This window comes from Seriola aureovittata, chromosome 9 (assembly GCF_021018895.1).
Source record: "Seriola aureovittata isolate HTS-2021-v1 ecotype China chromosome 9, ASM2101889v1, whole genome shotgun sequence".
In the NCBI taxonomy this organism is placed as follows: domain Eukaryota; kingdom Metazoa; phylum Chordata; class Actinopteri; order Carangiformes; family Carangidae; genus Seriola; species Seriola aureovittata.
In genome coordinates, this window is record NC_079372.1 from 25,656,151 (window position 1) to 25,674,828 (window position 18,678).

The 18,678-nt window shown below is 37.3% G+C and overlaps 1 protein-coding gene across 1 annotated transcript in view; it reads right to left on the bottom strand.

Annotated features, from left to right (window-relative positions):
- Positions 1-12,754: 12,754 nt before the first annotated feature.
- The window catches only part of LOC130174595 (cryptochrome-1-like), a 30,473-nt gene continuing 24,549 nt past the window's right edge, over positions 12,755-18,678 (bottom strand). The window contains exon 15 of the mRNA XM_056384568.1: positions 12,755-16,950. Within this exon, the coding sequence (XP_056240543.1) occupies positions 16,942-16,950 (9 nt within the window). The 3' untranslated portion in view covers positions 12,755-16,941. The remainder of the gene's footprint in view (positions 16,951-18,678) is intronic.

Genomic DNA, 18,678 nt, shown 5'->3' on the forward strand with positions numbered 1-18,678 from the left:
ATGAATTAGCAGAACTTAAAGTTTTGACTTAAAACCAAAACTTTCAATAACTTCAATAATATAACTTGCAGGGATTAATATAGTGAACTTTCTAGTCCATTTTCCTCTTGGGAATTTTATATTATACAATTCTACTTCAATCTTTAATTGATTTTTAGATTATTTCATATTTGAATTCCTTACTGTCTGAGAAAGTAGGATGAGTATATAAAACACACACAACCAGATTAAAGGAAAAAAGCGAACTCATGTTCAGTATCAGTGTACATTAGAAGTAATCACTTTTACTTTAACATGTGGTTTTCCTGATAGACTGGTTCCAGGCAACAAACCACAAAAGCCACAGGGACACTGAGAGGGATTGCTCCTGGGGGCGTGGCGGGGGATGCCGCTATAGAACAACTCAGCTTCCGCTGAACTTAACTCAGGGGAAGCCTTAACAACACGCCTACACGGTAGTATCCCTGTTCACTCTGTCAACAGGTCTGATGTCAGCGTGTCATGGCTGATCCCCGTTTCATCATCAACTTACCTTTCTCCCTTGCTCCCAGTGAGTAAACAATGGGAGTTAAGCATGACAAATCAATGGTGAAACACGCAGTAGCAGAGGTTAGAAAGCAAGCAAGCAGAAACTGAATTCGGAGCCTAATTGTTTTGAGTTCACAAGAAGAAGTGTGAACTAGTCTGTGAAAACAGTGACAATCATGGGGTCAACTTTTTCTCCAAGACTAAAGGGAACCCCATACAGTGCATTACAGTCCTTTGCTTGTTTAACTGAAACTGTCAAATAAATGTAATGGAGAAGAAAGTACAGTATTTCCCTCTGAAATGTCGTGGGAGTGGAAGTATAAAGTAGCATAAAATAGAAATACTCAATTAAAGTAAAAATACCTCAAAATTGTACTTAGGTACAGTACTTAAATGTAGGCTACTTAATCACTTTCCACCACTGCTAATACAATTACACATGGATTTTAATATTCAATAACCCAACCAGATAAAACAAAGGGGGTGACTATCATAAAAGCTGATATCAAAAAGGTAAAAGATTAACTAAACCACTACACCCACACAAGACCTATTAAAATTAAATAATAAACTATATATTGACGTCAAAACGTATCTCTACAACTAAGCCTCCATTGTCTCACTGCTCATGACTGAACACCAGTGTTTGCTAACATTAGATAATATATGACATCTAATATTGGTAATGAAATGCCATGAAAGATGTGCTTTCCACTAGCTAACATTAGTTAGCTAAACTGTAACATAAGGCTATAGTTAGAAACTAGCTGACATTAGGGATCATCCGTAGACAAAATAAAGCGTAGCTACTGCTGCATCTATCTACAGTGCCTTAATTTGCTTGTGCAACGCAGAGAAAACTCACGTCAGGTTCCAGGGTGCAATGGAAGTGTGATGGAGGTCTGACACATGTTGGAAGCGTGGCTCTGCATATATGTCAGTGTCTTTGCAGTGCTGTGGACAGAGCGGGCTGCTGCACGCTGTCCCCATTAGTACAAGTAAGAGCTGGAAACACAATATAGATATAGCTCACATCACACTGAGTCACATCATCAGTCATTCACATTCACCAAAAACACCAGCTAAATAACTAGTGGATGACTTTCTGAGATCATGTTCGTCTTGGCTGTGTATTACAAGATTCTTCCAGGTATGAATATGGGAAATATATTGTAATATTTACAATTACAGGTAAGTACAATAAATGTTTAAATATCTGGCTTTTAAAGCTGCTGGATGTTCCACTTGCAAAATTAAAACAATGCTTGTTCATTCTTTGCTGAAAGCTGGTTGGAGTTGTACAGTTTTTAGTTTTGGCCTGAAATTTTCTGATTTTGTTACGGATTGTATTACTGATATCATTTGCATCTAGACCTGTGTATATTTCCTACTGCATTCATTGAACAACTCAAATTAATTATTCTGTACACATTAAAAGTTTTACCATGGTACCATGGTGATTGTTGCATTTCAGCACAAACAAAGTAGTAGTTTTCATCAAATCTAAACCCGCTGAGATTCATTTATTCATTCATTTTCACACTTGAAATGAATTTTCTGATTTTTCCAACAAAGTGCAGACGAGATCTCAGATTGTGAAAAGCATGAAAAAGACAAAAGGCAGGATAGGTCATGTCCACTTGAAATGTCAGCTCAAATCTGGCCCTTTTTCACTTTTTCTATAACTTATATTGACCTGTGAAGGAAATGTGTAATGGGTAAAAGAATCACTAAAACTGTGTCTTAATGGATAAATTTATTGATTAATCATTAAGCATATTAATATTTTCAGTATACAATCAGCAACTTTCACGTATTTTCCTATTATTATTGATTCAAATTATATAATAATAGAATTTAGATCAAATTAAATGCCCTTTGTTGTCAGATTCCTCTGAAGTTAGCAGTGAGCTGCTGTGTCATTTATGTCTTGAGTAATTTGACTGAAATTAAAAAATTTTTCACCGATTGCATCACCTAGGGAAGTTTTTACCCATCAAAGTTATTTTTAATGATTTAACCACAATATTCCTCAACACAAATACAGGAGTGTCCATGACATGGACAACTAGACTTTATCATTTAATCAATGATGACATAATGTTGTTTAATGACGTGATGAGAAAAATTTAGCATTGATTACTTCATCATTACAAATGAGAAAGTATTTTAATTGTGGCATTTGTATACACAAGTGCTTTGTATTGACTGTACTTAACCAAAATTAATCCCTCCAGTCTTGTACTTCACTTGACCGCCCACGTGCTCGACATTGTAACCTGCCTATTACGTCATCAGTATATCCTCAGGCTCCTCAGTGTAGTGACTCTTTCCCAATCTAGTGTTTCTAGAGCAGTGTTTCTCAACAAGTGGGCCGACAAATCATTGCAAAACATGTATACTGTATATATGCCGATATATATGTATATATTTATATATACTTGTTTGCTATCTCAGTTTCATTTCGCACTGAAAGATTACATCCATGCCAAAAACTTTAGTATCAAAATGGATAGCTTGTTAGCAGCAGGTCAATATGAATGTTTGATTGTGCAAACCCTGGATTGTGTTCAACACCAATCTTTTTTAGATCTGTCTAGTGGCAATATTTTTCAAATTCGTGCAATGTCTCTGCATGGCAGCTATGGCACTTGAAAATCTGATGATTTGTTTTATCCATCCATCCATCCATCCATCCACCACACCCAGGAGGCATCCCGATCTGATGCCAGAACCACCTCAACTGGCTCCTTTTGACATGAAGGAGCAGTGACTCTCCTCCGAGCTCCTCACCCTATCTTTAAAACTGGGTCCAGCCACCCTACAGAGGAAACCCATTTCAGCCATGTGTACCTGCAGTGTCATTCTTTCGATCTTTACCAAGAATTCATGACCATGGGTCACAGCTTCTTCTTCACCACAACTTTCCAGAACAACTTCTGCATAACTGCACAATGTTTATTTGCTGATTTGTTTCCTGGCTGAAAGTTGAATGATAAGATACCAATACCACTTGTGTTTGTACATTCACTAAGGAGCTACAGCCAGCAGCTGGTTAGCGTAGCTTAGCACAAAGATTGGGATCTGGGGGAAAAAGCTAACCTGGCTCTGTTAACACAGCCCATCTACCTGCAGCTCTGACGCTCAGAAATCAACATGTTATAACTTGTTTTTGTTTGACGAGCTAAATGTTTCAAAAGGGTTTGACTCAGTTTCATTCCCTCTGTAAGGGAGCCACTCCTTTGACACATGATGTTTACACGGTACAGGTCATCACGTCAATCCCTGACGAATTGATCTGTAACACTGAAATTTGATACAATTTGATGGCAGCAAGTGAGTCAGATATTCCCCTCTATTTTCATCACTTCCCACCAGGCATCGAGCCAACAAGATCAAATTTAGGCATATAATCCAGCTCTCTGTTGGCAAGATAATAAATGAATGCTGCTGCACAATAACATGCGGATATTACCAGAAATTTAAAAATAAAAAGTTATATCACATGATGTTGCAATTTTTGTATAATAATCCTGTTTTTACAAGCTTGTTATGGATATTTGGAAAACTCCCTGGGAAGACCTTGTGTACACTCTCACTTTTGCATGAAAAAACAAACAGATTGGTGGATGGAGGAAGTAAGAGAGAGGACAGGAGAGCAGGAAAGTAGAACAAAAGATGGGCTCACACTCTCACACACAGCATGGAAATTATATTGCACAGTGCTGCGGTGGTATTGTTGTTGTGGGTAGTATTTCTCATTTCAATGAATGCAGACAGGGAAATCCTACACGCAGGCCCACACACATGGAAAGCAGGACGCAGCACCTTGCTATTATTGTTTGGTCACTTGGAGACAGAAATGTTGCTTGGTTGGATCTGAACTTTCACTGATGGCAAAATCCAAAATCATTTGAATAAAAATACAAACATAAATAAATGTTCCCTGCCACATTAGTCATTCACTTTAAGAGTTTGTTGCTTAGGCACCAATGGCTCAAACTTAGCTTTATCTCAGGGTGGGAATCTAAACAAATTATTGACTGTACCTGTCCCCAACTTATCTTTTTATCATTGTAGAAAAATGGCACAGCTCCATGGCTCCAATGAAAATGATTTTTTGGGGGATTCGTTCAGACGTTCACAGAGGTTTTGTTCTGTTGAATGCCCTTGTCAGAATCAGAGCTGTAGAGAATACGCTGTATTGTTAGGTGTATGTAAAGAATGGTTACGGTTATGGTTACTCATTGTTACAAGAACAGTTTTCAGGAACATGGATGACACATGAGGAAACTTAAACAAGTGGGCTAAAAAAAAAATAGACAAGGAATCAATACAGTGATGCACGCACGTATGCACGTACGCAAGCACGCACGCACACAAATATATGATTGAAGAATTGTATGTTATAGCACAATGTGTTACTGAAAATAAATTCATGCAATGTCAACTAAATGACCTCTGACCTCTCATTTTTAACAATTACAGTTACTTTTCTGTTTGAATAGCAAAGACCATGCAATGAGAGGAGCATCAGTTGTTTCAGTAAATGTACCAAAACAGCATATGCTTACCTTCAACTGACAAAGCTACCTAGTACCAGTAGGACTTTCAACTCCTGTCTCCTATCAGGAGACAAGGTGACGTTGATATGGAGCCACAAAGTCTGCAGATTGTGATAATTTATTTTGCAGAGCATGGACAACAATGTCGCCCTGTTGATAGCGGTGTCAGATCACAAAACACTGACACATGGACAGTGACAAACATCATTTTGTTGTTTTAATTTGGAAGAGTTGTTCATTTCCTATCGCTGCAAACATATCTGATAAATTTTAACGTCCAAGCTCACTTACTAGACTTTTTGTTAAAGCTTTCAACTGCATCCCACAGCCTTCTTCATTCAGTGGAACTTGAAGTGTAAAACATCTTTATTTGACAGTTAAAGTCAGTAATTCTTTTTCAGATTAAGATTTTACACACAAAACATTAACAGCATGATGTCATTTATTATTATAGATCAAACTATCCCATAGAGAATTGTAATTTATGACATGTATGTCCCTGAATCAAGAGTGATGTTGCCATATACGTCACTTATAAGAGGATATATTATTATCACATTTATATAAATCTCCACAACATAAATGAAATATCTATAGTAAAATTTGTATATGTATATATATTAAAAATATTAAGAGATTATGAGTCTTTTAAATTATAAAATGTTGCGACCATATATGTTAATGATATTTAATTGATATATGCAAGTTTATAAAACAACATACATATAAAAATTCTATATATATTGTATCACACACTGACAGGCTTTGGGATTGATATGTACGTAATGTATGTACATACATAGGTAAACATACATATTTGTATGGGCTGGACATAAATGCAAAAATTGTTACAATTTAAAATAGGCTATATAATTTTATATATATATTTACAGTTGAAACCAGAAGTTTACATACACTGTATAAAAAGACACATAACCTTTTTATTTCTCACTGTCTGACATTAAATCAGACTAAACTTTTCCTGTTTTAGGTCAGTTAGGATTACCAAAATTATTTATGCCAGAATAATAATTTTGTATTACTTTCTTCAAAGTCAGAAGTTTACATACACTAAGATTACTATGCCTTTAAACAATTTGGGAAAGCCCAGACGATGATGTCATGGCTTTGGTAGCTTCTGATTAATTGACAACATTTGTTTAATATAAATAATTTTGGTAATCCTAACTGACCTAAAATAGGAAAAGTTTAGTCGAATTTAATGTCAGACAGTGAGAAATAAAAAGGTTATGTGTCTTTCTATACAGTGTAGGTAAACTTCTGGTTTCAACTTCAACACTATATGAAGTTTCATCACCTTGACCAACTGCTATTACAATACCAATTACATGATAATGATCTAATGATATAATAATATAAAACTGAATATAAAACCTATACTTTGCTATTTAATTTTGAATGCAGGACTTTTACTTGTATTTGAGTATTTTTAGACTATGATATTACTACTTTTTACAGGAAATGATCTGGTGATTTTTTTCATCATTTCAAAACAGCTTAAGGAAGAACATGTGAATTAAACGTGCATTCCTTCAGTGACCTTTAACTAACATTACTTCACCTGATTAGATTAATGACTGAAAAGTTGACATCATCCTCAGTGTTAAACATTGCACTATTTTTGGTTTCAATCTGGCTTTACTATTTGCTTTCAGTGCTTTGCAAAAATAGGAGTAATTACACTTAAATTCAACTGTTTTGACTCCAACTTCTATTATGACCACAGCTGATTTTTAGATTCTCACAGTATGAGAGGGTCAGTCTGAGATCCTTAAATAATGACTACTCCGTCTCATTGCTGTCATATTGTCAAATCTGTGATGAAATGTTGCAGCTGCTGATGCAACTTAAACAGTTTCAGGAGAATGGGACATTTCTGTCCTCCCTAAATATTGGTAGGGACATGTCCCTACCGTCCATATGCAAATCTATGCCCTTCTATTGAATATCACAACAAAATATCAGCTACTGGCAGGTTAGCATACATCATAGAGGTATTGGTTTGCCATAAGTTTGCAGATTTGCGTTCGCAGAGACTGATGCAAATTTAACCATGCTTATACACTGTGTCCACACACTGTAGACACTGACACAGAATAGAAAGTTATTGTTGTTGTGAAATCTCTTCTAGAACATGAAGTCCCTCTAAACAGGAAATGTCTGTGCAGTTTCTCTACATCTGATAAGCCGCAAACAACAATGCAGCAACTTATGTCTTTACGTCAGTGTTACTTTAGCCTCACAGGTTAGTTTTAGCTGTGAGTAATCACACTTTCGCTGCATGTGGGGGCTGACGGAGGAGACTAAAATAAATATTTTGAGGGGATCACAATATTTAGAATTTCACGTGTTGCTAGCATTGTTTTCTGCTAGACAGTGACTGTAATGGAAACTACCACAGAGGTGGTTTTGAGTACTTTGGAAGGTACTTTGGTCTGTTTGGGTCTATGCTATGGGTCTGAGTAACGAGTGCTCATGTAATAATTTAGTAATAACTACTGACTACTCATAGGTTGGTTCGTTAGCATGTAGACAGGTGTCACGGTTGGCGGTCTATAGTTTGGTAATCAAATGTGTCTGATTGTAAGAAAATGTAAAGATACTGAATACCAGAACAAAATATCAGTAGCTGGCAAGCTTCATTTTAAAGGACCATATTTTCAGCCATGAATTATACAGCCTCACCAACTGTCACAAAATTATTTTGAGTCATAATATAATAGTATGTATTGAGTAAATTTTAATGAATGAATTGTAGTGTTTGCCTATTGGGTCTCATCATTGAACTTTATTGGTAGACAGACAGACCTCCTTGGCACCAACCTCAATACGACTTTTGATGTCATTGATCACCGTATACTTTATGTGAAATAAAGAATACCCCAGGGCTCTGTTTTTGGTCCTCAGCTTTTCTCTCTTTGTACTTCCATGGAATTAGTCTCCACTGCTACATTGATGTTCTACAACTGTATGTGCCTGTAAAAGCAGATGGACTTTCTCAAATGATCAAACCCTAGGCCTGCTTGAAAAACTAGATGTCAAAAAAAATTCTTGCCCCTAAACTCAGATAAAACTGAGATGCTGGTCATGGGCCCGGTCTGACAGACACTGTGTGATTTCTCAAAGTCTGACAGTCAATAACTTTAGTATTACGTTTGATCCAAACCCCTCCCTTGATCATAACATTAAAGACATCACCAAAAACCTGGTAGGTACAGTCTCTCTTGTCAATGCTCTTCCTGAGCCTCCTTTTCTTTTCCTTGTGTTAAAGGGGTTTTTCTTCATCCGATTCATGGGTCAGAGGACACAGGGTGTCATATGCTTAACTCACAGGTGAAAACAGACAGGGCATCCTGTTGTAATTGCATCAATCATTTGTCTTAATATATAATTTTGTCCACATTTGCAAATCAACTAGCCTCAGTGACTAAGCCCATTGGGCTTTTTGCCTCTCCCTGCACTATATGCCATTTGTTATCTTTGTCATTTTCTATGTATTTTAAATTGTGCAAAACCTTTCTTCTCTGCACTTTCTAATTATGCATTTGTAAATCTAAATATTTTTCCTTCCCTTTTTCCATTGAACTACATCTTCCTCTTTGCTGTCTTTCTTGGTTTCTGTCTATTCGATGTGGTTTCTATGCAGTTTTTTTTCTGTTTTCAGCAGCAGCATTACACAATACAATACATGCAATATCATCAAAATGTGCCTCAGGTTTCGGGGTTTTTTTTTTTTTTATGTTCTATAAAGATGATGTGTTCTGCTGTAGGCGTTGCTGTTGCTTCACATGCTTCCCCCAGGCAGAAGTGATTCCCTGGATAAAAATACAGGTGTGAAGCGTTTTCATGTATTGTTCCAAAAAAACAGTGAGTGTAAAAACAAGTCTGATGAGGTAAGTTCCAAATGTAATCCTTGCCTGGGGTTTCACTTTCACTGAGTTGGCTAATAAGTCTACCTTTTCTCCGGTAATTCGCTGCCTTATTCCTCACGACTACACTTCTCTGACTCTCACCTGGTGCCTGACGTGATGTCACTTTCAAGGCCGCGCTCTCGCGAGTAATTAACTCCAATAGGATCCCCCAACCACCCCTCCCCCCGCTGTTGCGCTCATCATCACACAGGCTGTGCTGTGAAGGTGGAGAGATGTGGCGGTGGCGCATTTGCGACAATTAAAAAAAAAAAAAAGTTAAGAAATTTGAAGGCTTGGCGGCTATGATTTAGCAGTGGCGGGCCGCCACTGCTAAATGAATGTAGAGGAAAAACTGGATATATTTTGACATGCTGGCCAGTCCTAACTACTTCAAAGGACTGCAGTTTTATCCATTTGACTAATTAAGTACACTGAATGGGTATCGTTGACCTTTTCAACATGTTTGAACTGATATTTGATGACATTTGATCCTCTTTGAAACAGTGCCTATTAATAAATGGTAATATACTCAAACAATTGACACATAAAACTGAAGTAAGTACACCCTTACATGCATGACACCTTCACATCCATAAAAACAATGATTGTGCCAAGATCAAAAGAACTCCCTAAGGCCTTCACATAAACGGTTGTGGATGTCTGGCAAGGGATTTAAAAACATTAAATTTGAAAGAAATCAATCCACCAAATTGTCTCTAAGTGCTGTAGATTTCAAATGGACTGGCTGCCACAGCAAATCCAGCCCAACAGCAGACCATTTGATGCAAAAACAAGTCTCCAAGAACCCCAAAATTTCATCACAGGGTCTGTGGATAGCTTTTCCAACTGCTGGTGTCAAAGAGCATATGTCTACCTGCATTGGAGGCATGCCAGGAAAAAGCCTTTGCTGTCCAAAAGGAACATTAGAGCAAGACTCCAGTTTGCCATTGAAAACACAGGCAAACATACAAGGAATAATGTGCCCTGGACCAATAAAGGATTGTTAAAAGTTTGGCCACAGTAACAGAGGACATGTCTAGTGCATGTCAAAGACAGCTCATACAAACTGTGGAGCATGTTGGTGGAAATGTTATGGCTTGGAGTCACTTCACTGCCTCAGGGACTGGGCAGCTTGCACTGATTGATTCAACTATGAATCCTGCATCATATCAAAGAGTGCTTGACGACAACGTGGGACCGTCTGTCATACAGTTGAAGTTGTTCCAGAAGTGGACCTTTCAACAGGACAATGATCCTTAGCACACTAGCAAATCCACCAAGGAATAGCTCAAGAAGAAAGAATCAGAGGGTTATGGAACTGCTAAGTCAAAGCCTAGATTTGAATCCCATTGAAATATTGTTGGGGGATTTGAAACGGGCAGAAAACCCTCAAACATCTTGCAACTGAAGGGATTTTGCATGGATCAAAAATTTAGGCAAACCAATTGGTGGACAATTATGCAAAACGTTATTGCTACTAAAGAGGGCAACACCAACTTCTGAGGTCAAGGGTTTACTTGGCCAGGCGAGCTGTTTCTATCTGAGCCATATCTCATATGAACCAGACATACTGGTGATGTAAACATGAAACCACCGGACGAGCAACAAGAAAATAATTTATATAAATCAAGTATAAAGTTATAGTTCCATCCCACACATTGAAAGTGCATTTCACAGAAAGAGGAAGGGATTTTGTTTCATCTTATGCAATATGTCAGTTACCTACCGAAACTGATTGAAACTTGAACCTGAGTTATCCTTTTCCTTCCCAGTTCCTTATATTACCTTCCTTAAAAAAAAAAAAAAAAATCCAGAATTTAATGTGAAACGCTTTAAGTCAAGTCTACCAGTTATTTAATAATAACAATAATAATAATAATAATAATCCCATAATTGTCTATGGGATGGAAATTTGCCTTTGTCTTCACAAGCTGGTGAAAACACATCATTGTAACTCACAATGGCCTAGCACAACATGCACAGTACAGACAGCAATAATGTGCATGATTCCAGTGTGAATGATACCCAGTGCTTTCCAAACATGACCCCCCCATAGAGTTACCTTTCAAAGTTAGAATATTATAAAAACAGTTTTTTCTCTCTTTCTGGACCTTTTTCTAAATGTCATAAAGTCTACATCAGGGGTGTCCAAACTTTTTGCAAAGAGGGCCAGATTTGGTCAGGTGAAAATGTGTGGGGTCCGACCATTCAGCCTGACATTCATTGAACCATTAACATTAAATACAAATTAACTATTTTATGAAATTTTTTATTGCAAATGGCATACTTCATTTTTTTTGTCATTTTCAAGTTTTTGCCAAAATCTCTCTGCCTTTCATATTTGAAGAACATAAAATGAAGAAAAAGTCTGTCTGGAAAAAAAACTTTTGGGAAGATGAAACATATCTAGGTTCATTTGAAACATTACATATTATTCACTATTAAATGCTCACTGTAAACTTCTAAATTTAAAACAGTGGCTCGTGCATATTCAAAACTGTGGTTTTGATCATCACAAAAAAATCAATTCACTGAGATTTTAGAATTTATTCGCCTCAGAGGACTAAACACATATCTTGCCTGCACTAATGTGAAGGGTGATACTGAGATCTTCACTGCAGTATGTAGGCCTAGTCCAGGTCTGGCTCAAAAACAGTGGTTTTGATGCGCAAGACGTCACGCAGGTGAGAGTCACTTAGTCTCGTCCTCACGCAGCTCTTGTTAATGTTCATAACCGAGATTGTCTTCTCGCACAAGTATGTCGATGCCTGGTGTAACTGGTGCTGGATGTCCTGAACAGTCCGTCTCATTTTGTAACACCACTTTGTTCCTCAAGAGGTGATAGTGAGTCACTGTTGCGCCATAAACTTGTCATATAACTTACTAATAGAACTTGAGGTACAGGTGAAACTGATGATCTCTCTCCAGGGCTCCTCACCCTGTGATAGTGAGTCATGTGACGACCTTAGTGTTCTCAACCTATGCCCATCCATCCACTGTACCACAGCACATGATGTAAGTTGCAAGAATAAAAGAAAGCACAAATGAATTCTTACATATCGTAACAGCATTGTGTCCAATGGAAACTATTTACAACATTTTTACCAGGGAAACAGTCAATGTCCAGTCTTTGCACTGCGCTCATTTCAACTTTCTATCTTGGTGTTGTAAAGCTTTTAAGACCTTTTTAAGAGTGTGGTGAATGCAATTTAAGAATATAATTGAAAAGAAAAAAGAGCTGTGCACCAAAATAACGATTCAGTTACCGTCATCTTTGTCATCTTTGATATATACACACACACACACACACACACACACACACACACACACATATATATATAAATAAAAAAAAAAAAAAAAAAAAATGTGCACAGTGAAACCCTTACAGATGGTCCAGAATGCATCAGCCCAAAAGGGCACGTCACTCTGCTACTCATCGACTTATACTGGCTACCCATAGTTGCCCGAATCAAATTCAGATTAAGACCTTTCAATATTATAGAGAGAAACCCATCAGTCCCCACAATGAGCAAGCAAATGGCGACAATGAGAAGTAAAAAACTCCCTTTCACAGGAAGAAACCTTCAGTAGAACCAGACTCTGGGTGGGCGGCCATGTTGTCCCTTTGTTTCTTTGGATAAAAGGGTCTGCCAAATAAGTAAATCTCAATGTAGTTTATGGTCAAATAATTGCGTCAGTGCTAATGAAGAAGGCAAAAATGAAAAGGTGTCGCGTTGTAACAATTTTAATTTCCTGTCATGAACTTGATCAAGCACGAGAAAAGCCTTTCACAACACAAGGAGAGACAGAGAAAGAGCACAATATTACAGAGATGATACATGGCATCATTCACCTTCATGTCACAGAAGGGAGAACGAACAAAAAAACAAAAGAAAACAAAAAAAAAAGAAAAGAAAAAGCAAGAATAAAAACTTGGTTCAACTTGTTTTTCCATTGTGATAAAAGCTACAAAAAAACTATCAATGTTCAAATCCTCTTGAGAACATACAGAATTATAATACAGACACACTACAATACTTTTTATCCTTCCCCACCCACCCCACCCTCTACGTTACTCCTGAAGCCAAGTATGATCACAGATGAACAAATATTGAGTACTGTACACAAACATGAGTCTTTGCAACTCCACTGAAACCCGAACTTACATCTACACCCCCAATCTGCAGGATTTTTCAAATCAAGACTGTGTCAATTAATTTCAGGAATATAAATGCTTACTGCTAAAAGCCAGAAAAAGGGCCTATGTGTTCCCTTTTTGGTGTCTGTTGCAATAGTGACAAATGTTTACTCATCAATTTTCATTTCTTCATCTAGTTTTTTTATTTGTCACTTTATGAGAAGACACCTGACGTATTTTGACACTCAGGGTCTATAGAATCTACAGTATGTAGGAGTAACAGTATGTGAAGTTTTTGAAGCTGTAATTAATAATTTGGGGGAAGAACAAAAGTTTCTTCACTGTTTGTCAGCTTTGCTCACAACATACAAGTGGGCACAGAAGGTATTGTTTCTAATAGCCAATTCATTGGTAATTTCTTCATAGTGACGTTACACTCCTCAATGGCAGATTGGGGTTTCCAGCAGACCTCATGAAACTCACTGTTCTCTCCCATCTAACCATTACAAAGGCTGTGTGTGTGTTTCAACCATGTGAAAGTATGTGTGTGTGTGTGTGTGTGTGTGTGTGTGTGTGTGTGTGTGTGGGTGTTTAATTGAGTGTTTGAGGAGTTGTGTGTTTCAACCATGTGAAAGTATGTGTGCGTGTGGTGTGTAAAAGCCTGGTGCTGGAACATAATTCATGATAAATGTATATGTATGTGTTTACTTTAAATTCTCAAATATACCAGACCTTTACAATCTGAGACAGAGACTCTTTTTATGAGAATATTTTAACACAAAGCCTCCCTGTTTTCTGATCTGTAGCGTTAATTATTATTGTCTGCTGTTAATACTAAATTCAACACTTCGTCCATAAGTTTCACATTAAAACGGCTCCAGCTTGGCAGGGCGCAACCTTCCCTCTGAGAGCTTTTATTGTGAAACAGTGACAGGAAGTGTATTATAATGAAAACATGGCAAAGTAGAAGATGACAGAATTAATTTGCTGGTGCTAGTTGTTGGTTCAGGCGCCAGTAAATTGATGATTTTTTTTGTTGTTGAGAATTTATAGTATGTTACAGTGTGTGTGTGTGTGTGTGTGTGTGTGTGTGTGTGTGTGTGGTATTAACATCAGCACAAGAAGCTGCTGGGTGTATTTTACAGGGGGAATCGTACATGCTCTGGTTGAATTCAACTGCATTCTTCTCACCAGGAGTAAAGGTGATAGTGGAGGGTGGATGGAGCCTAAATGAGATGCCAACGTTCATCTTCCCAATGCTTAAACAAATCCTCCCAGACGACTTCCCGGAGACCATTTTGTGACCCTTCTCATTTGTTTACTATCAATCAATGTATCTGAGTGTGTGGCTGTTATTCCTCAGCTGTTCTGCGGCGCTGTCACTCCTCAATGTTCAGTCAGACTTCAGTTTCAAATAAATCCAGGTCGCAAAATGTCACCAGCAGCTGTACTTAGTCTTTATGTATAGTTAAACTCCTTGTACAGTAGTAGAAATCCTTCATCAGGAGGGTACTCTTGTTTCTGAGGAATGTCGGTTTCTGTTTCGCTGACAGAATTTGGAAGGCTCATTTGGATCAGATGCTGTCGCCAGCCTTTTATTGTGTCGACTCAAACTTGTTGTTTTAGTTTCTTCCTTCCAGTTTGTTTATCAACTTTTTTTTTGGTTTTTATAAGAAATCTTAAAAAAATGTGACACCTTTGAGAGGAGACTGGAACCAACCGCCTGAGTTCTGTGTCCTCTGGATTTTTGACGAACGTTACCTCAAATCACTTCCTCTCCCACATCAACGCTGTAATTTGTTTTTTGGTTGTTGCTCGAGTTTCACAGAACAAAAAACAAAAAAAAAAACAAACAAAAGAAATGTTAAATATTCAGAGATACTCTGTATAGAGTTATTTGTCTTGAAACTTCTGTGGACATTGAGGCATTTTTGTTGGGGGGAAACAAAAGGTGAAAATGTGACTGACTTTTGAAGGGTGAAGTAAAATTGAGAACATTGGAGAAGGATCGTCCAGGCTCTGATGGTCAACAGCAGTGAAAAAAATGTCTATTTTACAACGATTTACTGTTAATTTGAAGGTGTGAAACCGCAGAGATGACAAAAGCAACACTTGAAACTAAAGATGAAGATGGTGTGTAATCCCCAATAACTTTACAGAACAGAGCCTGCTCATGTTTGACTGATGTTAATGGGAATTGTGAAAATCTATATGTGTGAAAGGATCAGGATCTAAATCCATTTATATATTAAAAAAAAATCTGCAACATGCTTACTTGATGGTTCTTTTGAAGAAAAGTTTTACTTCTAAAAAGTGTTCAGCTACATGTGAGCTCAGAGACTCCACGATGGCAACTATACAATCCATAATGCCATTCTTCTAAAGGCGGTTTTACAGGCAGAGTGACCCGACAAAACGTCCGCTAACTAATCCACACTGAGACACTGTAAACACACCTTTAAAGACGGTTTGTTAACCATATACATAAGTCTGATATTCACAAACTGTACATCTTAAACACTGGAAAAAAAAAACTATACGAATCACTGTTTTTAGCTGCCGATACAAATCAAGTGATCACACACTAACCAGGCAGTGGTAGATGTTCCCATGAAATCAATTGTGAATAGTCGCACTTGTGTTAAGGAGGAGGATTATCACGCTTGCTCACCAGCTGGACCCTGTACCTGAAGAGCTATTTATTATTATTCACATGCAAACTAGTGAGACTGAAGCAGAGAAGTTTACGCGGATATTTTCAGCAAAGTCCCTGAAACGACCAGCCAGGCTGTTACTGTGAATACATATGTGCTTCTTATCATTTTAGTCTGGTAAAAACAAACAAAACAAAAAAAAAAACACAGTAACATAACAGTTTAAAGATTACTAAAACCAGTCTATCATTTTTTATTTTTTTTTGGGATGTACAGATTGTTATCTCCTGGGAAATAAACTACTTTTTAAAAACTCTAATCAGCCTTATGTAAAAGTGTTTAATCTTGACAACAAATACTTTATCAGTATAAACGGCAGGTTTTCCAATTTGAAGTTTCATTTGTGACAAAACATGTTATAAGTGAGCTTGTGTTCTGTTTTCCTGGTTAACATTGTGGGATGTAAATAATACAAAGCTGTAGTAAAAGTACAAAAAATTCTCTGTAAACCTTGACACAAAAAGCTTGATTTAATATTGATGTATTAAAGGGCAGACAAGGTTTTTGATGGAGAATCTGCAGCTTTAAAAAAAAAAAAAAAAAAAACCCACTAAGTATTACATTACTTACACTTATAGCTGCTTCAGTGTTTGTGTAGTATATACTGGCTGGTGGCAGCAGTTTTAAGACAATAATGTAATGTTTTTTTATTTTATTTTATTTTATTTATTTATTTTTTAAAAATGATTCGTCGAGCTGTAAGTTTGAGGTGTTTTTGTTTCTTTGCACATTCTTCTGAGGTTGTCACACCTGTCAGCATGCAACTACAAAGAGGTCAGAGGTTGACGGACTGTGATATAAACGCCATTGTAAGAAACTGTGTCAAGAGCCAGAGATCACATTTTCACCTTTGTGTTTACACCCCAGGTTTGGGGGGTGGGGGGTGGGGTGGGGGGTTTTCTGTTAAGACAGAAAGAGAAGTTTAAGGTTTGTCTGAGGAGGAGGCGGTCGTGTCTGGAGCTGCGTTTTGTTTTGAGGACAGGTGGCGACGTTGGGATTTCCACTATATCCTGCTGCCCGGATGGTGACCAGTGTGGATTCAGACAGTCTCGTCTCCGCCTGCTCTAGGTAGTCTGCAGGGAAGACACAAAGAGAAAGACAGTATTATTTGCACAGAGAAAAAAAAATTTACTTTTTTTTTTGTTTAAAGTAACTGAAAGTGAATTGAACAGAAGCATCCAGGGAGGCATGAGTATTTCCCCTGCTTTTCTATTCTCTTTCATAGGTTCCATTGCTGACTCAAACCATTGTTTTGCATTGTGTCCTAGAGTCAAACAGCTGTTTTGTGTTTTTTATTGAGCGTGGCAACTTTACAGCAGGGTGACATTTACATAGATGACTCCCTCTGTTGACAGACTGATGAAAAATATTTACCTTGTAGTGGGAGCAGAGAGACATAACAGACGACATTCTCCATCCGTCGTGTAATCGTCTTGTGCAAAGCAGCGTGAAGGATAAACAAACACCTTTGTCGTTCTATCTATTTTCAGGTGTAGATTTTCTGTACATGTTGTGTGGAGATTTAAAACTTGCCGACCTCAATGATCACATTCATAATTTATTACCAAGTATAAAGGGCAGCAAGCACCAGCTGCATCAAAACGCCTACACCTCAATTGTTTTGTTATGTGAGCACTTTCTCTCTCTCACACACTGGCCGGTGATGACATGTCAATGTGGGTTGATGTGTGTCATCAAGATACGCCACTGTCTCATTCCCCTGCGTCAACTCTTTGGAAAAAACAGCAATTTTATCCTGTTTTTATTCTGTTCCACTCTAGATTTTCTCATTCCAGCTTCCACACTTCTGTCTTTATGGTGCTGTTAAGCATTATTTTGTACTTTTATATCACAATGTTGATATATATCATAATGCAGTAGATTTTCATCAGTGATGCTAAAATAATATAAAATATAACATTAATTTGCAGCATTGCCTACAACAGTCTGGTTTACAAACAGATATCAAAATACCCTCACTGTTACCAACAGTACAAACAAAGAATCTTTGACAGTTTAATATATTTGTGTTGTCTCATGCTAATTCAACTGTGTGATCATTTAAGATCATGTTGAATTTGCATTTATTTAGAAGGAAGGCTAAATAACACAATGCATTCTGCATAATGCGGTACAATTTAAAAGCACCACAAACTACAGCCTCCAAAATGAACAACACTTCTCTTTCAACAAAAACTGACCATTATAATCTTCATAAAAGGAGGATGCATTGCAGGACTGTTGGATTTGACTGGCTTAGTTTTAGTGAAGCAAGCCTGAGAAGGTGCATATCTCTATATACTGTATATTAACAGTTTTGATTAGCTTACAGCAAGAGAAGAAAAATTGTGGTTGATGAGCTAAAATTGAGAACAGGCAAAGATCAAAGACTGTAAAACAATATTCTCAAATCTCAAAATAATCTGGCCTCAGGAAGAGAACAATAATTCTTTTTTCTTTTTGTCAACAAATCCCATGAAAAGACCAAAACCAAAAATGAATGCATCCTCCTAGCAAGTATGATGTGTATATCCAACACCTGATCTATCTTCTTCCTCTGAGCTTCACCGTTTTTCAAAAACTATTAAAAACACATCACCTGAACTTCCTTCATTATATCAACACACACATACTGTAGTTCTTTTTTGACTAAATCCCACATACACAGTCCTGCTGCCCCAAATACTGTGGATTAATCCACCACTTAAATTAGTCACCTACAAATGCACTTTTTCCTCCTGCCCGAGTAACGTTTACTAAAAACTACAGTTTCCGGCTGTTTTAGGAAATTACTGTCCTTT